General features: G+C 49.7%; 1 protein-coding gene across 1 annotated transcript in view; it reads left to right on the forward strand.

Moving 5' to 3' along the window:
* CHD6 (chromodomain helicase DNA binding protein 6) overlaps positions 1-6,061 on the forward strand; it is a 96,438-nt gene extending 90,377 nt beyond the window's left edge. Inside the window, exons 39-40 of the mRNA XM_075166199.1 lie at positions 411-515; positions 2,544-6,061. Coding sequence (XP_075022300.1) covers positions 411-515; positions 2,544-3,434 — 996 coding nt within the window. The 3' untranslated portion in view covers positions 3,435-6,061. The remainder of the gene's footprint in view (positions 1-410; positions 516-2,543) is intronic.
* Positions 6,062-9,656: the final 3,595 nt, after the last annotated feature.

Genomic DNA, 9,656 nt, shown 5'->3' on the forward strand with positions numbered 1-9,656 from the left:
GTGACATTAAACACGTCTAAAACCAAAAGAGTGAAGCAGAAAGAGGCTGTTTCAGCCACATCTGTGTTTCCCTCTGTTACACCCACGATGGCCATTGGAGACCTGGGTGAATTGGTGGGTTTACCTGGTTCTGAGCGTGGCTTTTATAGAAGCTCTATCCCCATCGCTTGTTCATGGGGAGGGCGATGGGACAGGCCACAAAGGCTGAACTTGCCTTTTCTCCCTGAACTGCGTGTCTGGAGGCAGCAGGCGCATACCGAGTCCTGCAAAGATGTGTAGCAAGGGAGGAGTCTCTGCCCCAGCCAAACGCAGCCCAAAGCAAGGAGCTAGGGGAAGTGTAATCGTATTTCTTGTATTATTTTACATAACTCTTTCTGCAATAGAGGTCATCCTTCTGCTGTGTTTTGTAGTTAGGGGGAGCCACAGCACCAGCATTGAAGGAATTGCCAAGGTGGCTTGATGCAAACTTGGAGTATGCTGTTGCAGCTGACTGGGCTGACATTGTTAAGCTTTCAGTAAGTTAGAGCTTTTGGAGAAATCTGTATCATATCATCTTTTCTTTTCCCTCCCCATCCCCACAACCTTTCTCCAGTGAGGATCCGGGAGCTGCGAGGCAGGACCTCAGCTGCGCGCGCGGGAGGGGATAGCTGCAGGGCCGGCAGCACCGGGAGCGCTCACACGGCAGAGAGGGAGGTTGGGCGCGTGCCACAGCTCAGTGGCGCGGGCAGGGGAAGGAGAGAAGGGGGTCAGTGCCCCGGGAACAGGGCTCAGCAGCTCAGGGCGACTGTCTAGAAAGCCTCGGGATGCTTAGAAATGGCAGGGGCAAGAGAAACGCCCTAGGAGCAGTAATCCACTTGGGTGCAGGACGGCAGGGAGTGCCAAAACACATTCTTGCGGGTCAAATTTTCAAAAATTGCCCTCAGCCGAGGCTTTTCATCAGCTCCTGCAAACTCTGCCTGTGCAGCCCTGGGCCTGCGAAAGGCCCCACGGGTCACCAGGCTGAAGGCTCGGACACCGGCAGGGAGCGGGGCAGGACGGAGCCTTGCCTCGCTGCATTCGGTCACCCTGATTGTCACACCAGTGCCTGCCCCGCTGCGTGGCAGAGCCTGCGGAGCAGGAGCGCTCGCCCCTCCAGCACGCGGGCGCTGCCAGATCGCCCTCCCCCGCCCTGCGGGCTGGCCTTACCCAGGCTTCTCCCTACGGTCCCTCTCACCTGCTCCCTGTTTTTGTGGCTGCGGTGGTTTGCGTGACGCCCTTGCAGGGGGCTGGAGGGGGGATTCAATTGGCTTAGAGGTTTGTACTGCTCTCAAATTTGCTTTTGATTAGCGCTGGAGGTTTGGCATGGTCTGTCCCGTTCCCCAGGAAATAGCTCCCCGTCCAGGCTGGCGTCAGCGCCCTGTCGGGGCGGCAGCTCTTCCTTACCGTCGTTTGCAGGGGACGGTCTCTTTGCCGGTAGGAATAGCTGTGTGCCTGGCCACCGCCCCGGGCACCCGCTCACGCACCCTGGTTTGGTGGCTGCATGCCCGTTAGCATTCGCACCCCCGAGCCCCGTCAGCACTTTGCTTTTGGCAAGTGCGCGTCCTGCGTGCGGAGGGACGTCTGGCTGCTCCGGGCGCTTGGGCAGGCGGGAGCGTGGGGTCGGCTGCCCCGCAGAGCCCGGGCGTGGACATGGGCCTATGCAGGTTTTCCCACATGCCAGTGGGAGCAGAGCAGAAGGTTCTCCCTCTTTGGGCAGTAGCTGTGCTGTGCGGACTGCCAGGGTCATTTGATTCAAGCGTCTGCACTGCAGGTGTCAATGGGAAGTACTTTTCCTACCTAAATCTATTATTGGAAACGGTTCAAAGAGCGGCGATACTGAAACTCAAGGGAACCACAAAGGGAAATGTTTAAATGTCTGTGATGAGGATGCTGAAAAATGGAGTTTTAAACTGCGCTATGGATTTCCCCGCGCTGCTCTGTGTAACTGGACAGCCTTGCCCGGTTGTGGCCGCTGGGTTTTGGTCCCATATCTGAATACTCAGAAGAGCCTTCCTGGCCTCTCAGCGAAGCTCTAACCAGGAGCTCCTCAGACAGCATGTCCACTCTCTGTGTGTCATCCCATGCAGCTTTGCTGTCCTGCAGAGCATTGAAAATTTGGCCCGTCACATCTAAAAGACATGATTTTTCACCTGTTGCTGAAGCCACGATTAAAGCTGGGAAGGGAGCCAAGTCGGTGTCTGACCCAGAGCTGCCCGGTGCTTCTCGTGTTGTAAACAGCTAATGCTGAGGGCTTGGGTGAAACTGCGGGGTGAAAATGTGCTTCCTCCTTTCCTCCCTGTGCGCTTTGACGCTGCGGTATCATGCCAGGGCAGAGCGAGGGTGTTTCGCATTTGGCAGCATCCCTTGGGGAAAAGTTGTGCGTACCTCTCAAATTCCATATCATGTAGGCAAATATTTCTGTGCTGACACCATCTGGGATGCAGATACGAGCACAGAAGAGCCAGATTTCCTTTGATGCAGTAATAACTATCAGGTGTTTTCTGTTGTGTGTGTTTCCTTTTCAGGGCTACTTACCGGAAAGCAAATTCAATCGCATCCTAACCGAGCCTGTGCTCCGAGACACGGGGCCGCGCCGGAGGGGGAGAAGGCCCCGAAGCGAACTGCTTAAAGGCCCCGGTGTTGTAGCAGATTCTTCTTCTGGAATGGGACCATTGTTCATGAATGGACTGATTGCTGGGATGGATCTAGTAGGACTTCAGAACATGAGAAACATGCAAGGGATCCCTCTGACCGGGCTGGTTGGGTTTCCTGCTGGATTTGCAGCAGTGCCCGCCGGCGAGGATGTGAAAAGCACCCTGAGTATGTTGCCCATGATGCTGCCGGGCATGGCTACCGTACCACAGATGTTTGGCGTTGGAGGACTTCTCAACCCCCCCATGACAACTACTTGTACTGCGACTGCTCCGACTTCGTTAACAAGCACAACGAAAAGTGGTACAGCCAACGCAGAGAAAGCTACTGAGGATAAACAGAGTAGCCAGGATGTGAAAAAAGAAACTCTCTCGGAAGATAAGCCTGGTCCTAGTTCGTTTTCTAATCAGACAGAATCCGCAATAACTACCAGTAGTCCTGTAGCTTTTAACCCGTTTCTTATCCCAGGGATGTCTCCTGGACTGATCTATCCCTCAATGTTTCTTTCCCCTGGCATCGGCATGGCGCTGCCCGGCATACAGCAAACCAGACACTCGGAGGCAGCAAACCTGGAAAGCCAGAAGCGGAAGAGAAAGAAAGCAAAAGGGGAATCGGCAAACCCAGAGCCAGAAACTGTCTCGCTGCCGGAAAAAGAAGCTGCAAACAGTCAAAACTGTACAGAGCAGACACCGCCTTTGTCGGCAGAGAAAGAGCAGGACGGACCAGCAGAGGAGGAGCGCGAAGTGGCTCGTGATACCAATTAGAACTTTTGTTTCATTGAAAAAAAAACACAAAAAGATTGTGGCTTGTGAGTTTCTTATCCCATAAACTCTTTGTTACTTACCCTCCCGCCCCGCTCCACCTTCATAAACCTGTGTTTCCATGAGTAATATTATCTACCTAATTCCCTGTCAGAAAAAACTCTGGTGACATACTACATGTTAATAGTTGCAGGGTCTTGCCACTTTATTAGATAAACAGTGTTGTCTAGCTAGTATGGGAGGCACCGAATTCTCGTTCTGTTTTTCCAGTCGTTCATCCCAGCCGACGATAGCAAATCCAGTACTCGGTCACCCCCCCAAATTGCTCACTCCTTTGAGAAGAAAAAGCAGCAAAAAAACAAGAGCAAAAGAAAAGTCTTTGCCTCTTGGTCTACACGCAGACAAGGGTATTTCTGTCTACAGCGACACTGAACGAAAAAGCCTGTATTTGGGGGTAAAAAGCACAGCTATAGTAAGTGCTAATGTGTATTTTTGATTTAAAGTATTTCCCTATTTTATCATGGTTACTAGAATAGTAGTATAGACAGAAGTATATAACTAATGATTGAAAATGCATATATTCATTTCTTTGAAAGGAAAAAGCATAACTGGTAGTGATATAATTTCTTTATCACCCCCACCTCAAAGGTTTGGAGACAAACTGCAGTGAGTGAAAATATGACATAGACATTTTTTTGTATTTTTTAAAACCAAAGTTTGGTTTTACACTAAGTGGAGTTTAGTTGCCCTTTCCTCAGTAGTTACAAGAACTTTTCAGCTTGAGCTGGAAAGGTTTTGCACATCTTGCATGATTTTTTGGGATTACTGTACCTGTAGCTACCAGTTTCTTCATCATTCTGCTAGTCTTCAGTTCTCCTCTATGGCGTTAGTTCTCATCTATGGCATTAGAAGTGCTGTAAAGATATTTTTTCCAGCTGTGAACAGGCCACACTGATTTTAATGCTCTTATACGAACACTGAGGCTTTTTGAGTTTTTGTATTTTCCACTTCTTACCCCAGAAGCAATGTCCTTTCAGCAAACAGGGGAAAGGCTGTAGGCCAGCTCTCCTGTTTGGGGAGTCCCCTGAGAAGGACCGCTGAGACTTTCAAAGCTTGAGTTTCTTCTTTTCTAGCGTTAGACTGTGAAGAGATGACCTTGGCTTCTGTCCATTCCGTTTGCTGTTGAACAGTATTTCCGAGTCCCACCCCCATTGGCAAATGATTTCGCCGTCTGCATTTTAAATGGACAGGTTTTAATGCCGTCAGCTCCCCGCAGCTCTGGGTACTGAGACACCTCCACAGGCAACTCTTCTTCTCTCTCCTTCCCCTCACTCCTAGTTTGATTTTTCTTTCACTTGGGCTTGTTCTTATTTGCAGCTCATGGTTTGAGACTTGAAATAAACCCGTGGTGGTGCAGCAGTGAGACAAAAGGCAGGCTGGTGAGGGAGTTGGGAGCGTGCTAGTAATCGGTTTCACATTTGGTTGTCACAATTTACTGTATTTTTTACTTATTTTCTGTTACAGTTTTGCTAATTTATCAGATGGTCCAAATGTTTTGACATAACTATTTCAGTTTGCATTATTTATTTATGATGCTTTTTGTCATTGTCTTTTATACATTTGGGATTATAAATTATGTACATGTTAAAATTAGCATCTCAAAGAAGTCTGTTACCCATGGTCTAAAAAGCATTTGGTTTATATTTTCACGGAATTTATCCCCAGTTTACTGGATTGGATGATTTTTTTTTTTTTAAGTATGTAACCAATCATAATGCAACCCCGCCCCCGATAATTAAATGTGTTCTATTTAATAACATCCTTGTAGCATAGATACTGTATCACTATCGACAGGTTTCTTAGAAATGCTGCTATCTCTATTTAACTAACATTTTGTTCAGTTTTGCCTCCAGTGGAAGCAGAAAGGGTTTTTTCAGCTGTTAAATCCAAAATCAATATAATTTATTTATGTAAAAAAAAAAATCACAATTGATATATTTTTGAACCTTTTAAGTACTAACTTTCTTTTTATTCAGTAGAAGAACATGTACTTGCCCTAAATCCTTAAAATACAAATGCTATAAAACTTCATGTATCTTCAAAGCCTTACTGTGAATGGATACAGAAATCTCTTCAGAGTCCATTTCTTGTTATGGGATGGTTTTTCCAAGGTTACACGCATAAGGAACAGGGTTTAAAGTGAAATTTATTTAATTAGCCAGCATGCTCTATACCTTGTTCTTCCTTATCAGACATGTATGCTGCGTCTCTGGGTGTTTAGGCTTCTCTTTGACTGCTACTTTGTGACCCTTTTGCAACCCGATATACTCTGTGGATTATTTAGACTGTAAGGCGTAAGTGGCTTCTTATTTTCCATCATATCCAAAACAAATGCCAAATTTTCACCGGTTTTCATGGCTACTCACACAAACATACATTCTTCACCAAATGTGCTAACAAAATAAACTGTCTGTGCTCTTGAACATGGATAAAAAGAAAAAGATTTAAAAGTCAGATTTTTATTTTTTTAATTTAGTGACTAGATGATGCTTATCTTTCAGACTTGGCAGAGCCTTGCTACAGATGTATATAATTTTTTTCAGCAAATATATGTGAATGTTTAATTCACCTGACTCAGTGATAAACGTTACTTGCCTTTTTCTCAGCACGGATCTGTTGAGAAGCTGTCAAACCCAGCGGACTTTTCCCTTCTTTAGGGTTGCTCTTCATGCACCGTGAGATGTGTGTTACTCTGGGAGGGGCTGCTCGCAGCTGGCTCACCAGCTTTTCCTGCCACGGAAGGAGGCTGCTGGGCTGAGCCCCCCCGCTGTGGCCAGCAGCTCTTTCACCCAGCGCCGCGTGGGTTAACTCGCCGTGCCGTGTAGGTTCACTTGCCGTCCCGCATGGGTTGCAAGATCACTGGAGCAGGCCAAGCCCCACGGCCAGTTTAAGCACGCGACAGGGCGCAGGGACTCTCTGCTGACCTGTTTCGTCCGGAGGACGGGTAGAACCAGTCGTGAGATCCCCCCGTACCGGTTATAGTCCTCTGCCCTTACGCGGCACTTCCCGGCAGAAGAGGGGTTCAGTTCCTCTGACCGAGATATTAAGCGCCTCCATCTAAGCCTTGTAATATGCTAATAGCTGCCAAAAAAATGCTTGTCATGAATCTCAATGTAAGGATTTCATGCTTTAGAAAAGTAGGTATTAATTCACTTTTTCAGATGAATAAACAGATGCACAGGGAAAGCTAAATAATTTCTTTAAGGTCCAGGAAAAAAGGCACAGAGTAAACCAAGAGTTTTTGCTTGCTCCCCCTGCCCTTGCGTAAACACCTTGTCCTGGCATTTTGTTGCTGTGTTTATTTGGGGGGAGAAACAGGAAAGCACTGGGCAGAAGAGGCATCAGATATTGCTTGGACAGGAGCAGAGGAGGCAAAACGACGGTGTGAACTCTGAATTTCCATTCCTGAGTCTCCCTTTAAATTCTGGCTCCGCACACTGCAGCCTTCCACCCTGTCGTCATTAATGCAGAATATTTGCTTGAAGGATCTGCAGAAACCAGGCAGCCAGGTACATGGAGAAGCATTCGTGCGGGCATTTACGCTGTAAAGTCGGTGGCGGCCACGGTGTGCTCTGTCTCGTCAGATGAGGTGTGTTATCCACCTTCTGATAAGGAGTGAGGGGAGGTGGTTGGGGAGGAGGGGGCACGGGCGGGCACAGCTCTCTCTTTGGGCTTTGTTTTGCAGGATGCAGGTGCCCTTTCCTGGCGCGTGAGAGAGGAAAACACCCTGCAGCTGCTCATGTCTGCACTCCTGTCCCTGCCTGATTTTTATCTGATAGGACACAGAATAGAAAAGTATCATTGCACATTTAGACAGGATCTTTCGTTCTCTGTATGGTCACGAAAAGGTTGTTGGCGATTTCCCTCGGCGCTGAACTACGGCTGGGTGAGCGTTACCTGCCCTAAGGGCAGAGATTGCAGCTCTGGTGTCTTGACAAAGTTACAAGCAAGGATTTCGGGTCCGAAATCTTGTCTGGCAGTGAGCAGAGGGCAATTCCTCTAATGAGATTTGGTTTGTATCGAATAAAACTTGAGCTTTTCAGTGCATTTGTATTTTCCACCTCTTCAGGAGCCACTTCAGCTCCAGGGCTATGGAGCACGGGCCGAGTCACAAGAGACCACTAATTCTCATCGCTTTTTACAACTTCAAAGCAATATCGAGCGCTTCACCGAACAGGTGAAAGCACCGTTCGTGGTCCCCAAGTGCTTCGCCCCATGCGTGCCAGCGCACAGCCGCCCACAGTCGCCAGCCAGCCGGGACGGCAGGGTGCTCGGCCACGGGCGCCGGGCAGGCAGGCAGCGCTGCCAGGCGAGGAGCTGGCTCAGCTCTGGAAAATCAGTGGTGAGAGAAATCCAGCTTCTCTCTCGTTTCTCTTCCCAGCTGTCTGCGTCACGTGCCCTTTACAGCTTGTGAAGCTGGCCTGGGAGCATCACCCTCCTGCTGCGGCTTTTGGGGCCTTTGGGTTTCACGGTGCACCCGGCTCGAGGCCATCGGTGCGGTGCCGAGGCAGCACTAATTCCTGGAGAATCCAGATTTCACCTCAAAAAGCATAAAACAATGCAAGATCTCCAGCCCAGTAGAAAATCAGTCCCACTCCCCTGTCTGGCCTCGTTAGCCCTCCAGTGTGATTTTAACTAGAGGAACGGCTCTGTTCGGCGCTGTTACCTGGCTCCCGTTTGCCAGTGGTCCGGATGGGGATGTGACGTTACTGGTTTAGCCTGGAATTCAATCCCAGTCTCGCTGAAAGCATCGGTTCATGCAAGACCAGCACCAGCCCTCGGGGGGGTTTCAAGGAATAGCAGCGACGACGAGCGACCGAGGGGAGCAGGAGTGGTAGCAGATGCTCTGCAGCACCTCTGCTCATCTCTCTTGGCTCCTGCCAAGCATTTGCCTGTTACATTTTTCAGCTGGATATGTTGTAGCAAAAGGAGACATTTTACAGGAATAGCCTGTACCGTTTAGAAAGGCAAAATAAATTTTTAAAGGAAAACCCCCACAGTGACTGACTACTTTTTTTTCCTTTCAGAAAAAGGGCAGAGATTTCTAATAGAGGAACAGATGCACAAAAAGCAAAGATTGGGTCCCTCTAAGGAAGGCACATCTTTGCTCCCGAAGGAATAAATATGACTGTAGGACTCTGACCGTGTAGCCTAATTATCGGGAATTAAATGCATTTCCTGGCTTTTCACGGCAGTCAGTTTTCCTTCCTCTTACAGCAAATCTTTTTACAAACACATTTAGGTGTTGGATTAAAGCTGGCTTTTAGGGAAAGTAACATTTTGGAAAGCACTGAGCTGATTCTCAGTGAGGGACCAGCTCCACCAGCCCGTGGTTTCCCACTAAACAATCCCTGGGCTTTGCAAAAGAACATTTTACAAGAAATTAAACCCAGCACGTGTAGGACCATGATTTAGGGCAGGTCAGAAGCTGCTGCGTGAGCGGGGGACACCGGGGCTGTGTTCGTACAGCTGCTCGTGAACTGCCCAGAGCATCACATTGTTCAAGGTACCGACGAGCGGGGTGGGGGTTTCATCCCCCAGCTGGAAGCCGGGCTTGCTCTGGGCTTGCTCTGCATTCTCTGTCCCACAACCCTGCAGGCAGAACACTGTAGCCGACTCAAAATGAACCGTAAGGTGGTGGTTAAAGTATCCTCCAGTATTACGTGGTTTGAAACCATATCCTCTACCTCTGTACCAGCGCTGCAGGCTCTGGGCCACGCGAACCCCTTCTGGGGGTACAGGAGCTGCCCCTGCCCGCGGGGACGGCCCGCGCCTGCACTGGGCGCTCCCGGGAGCGCTCCAGCCACCAGCGCTGCGTTCAGAGCAGCAGGCCTGCCTAATCCAATGAAATCGGCCACCTTGTAACGCCTCCGATGTCCGCCGGGAACTCCACCGAAGTGGGCCTGTGCCACGGGTGACGGGTGAGCGCGACTCTGACCGCAACACCCCGCGGAGCCAGCCGAGCGTTCGGATGCACGCCGCGCTTCATACGCGGGATCGTCCCACCAAGGCCGCAATTGCCAAAGCCTTTCCCTCCCCGCGGGGGTGGGGGCGAAGGGGATCCCACGTGCAACTGACCCACGGCCAGAGGCAGCCGAGAAGGTGCTGCATCCACGCGTGTTACACGGGGCTGCGGGATGGTGGGGGAGGAAGAGCCGCTCCCGC

Source organism: Calonectris borealis, chromosome 17, assembly GCF_964195595.1.
Source record: "Calonectris borealis chromosome 17, bCalBor7.hap1.2, whole genome shotgun sequence".
NCBI lineage: Eukaryota > Metazoa > Chordata > Aves > Procellariiformes > Procellariidae > Calonectris > Calonectris borealis.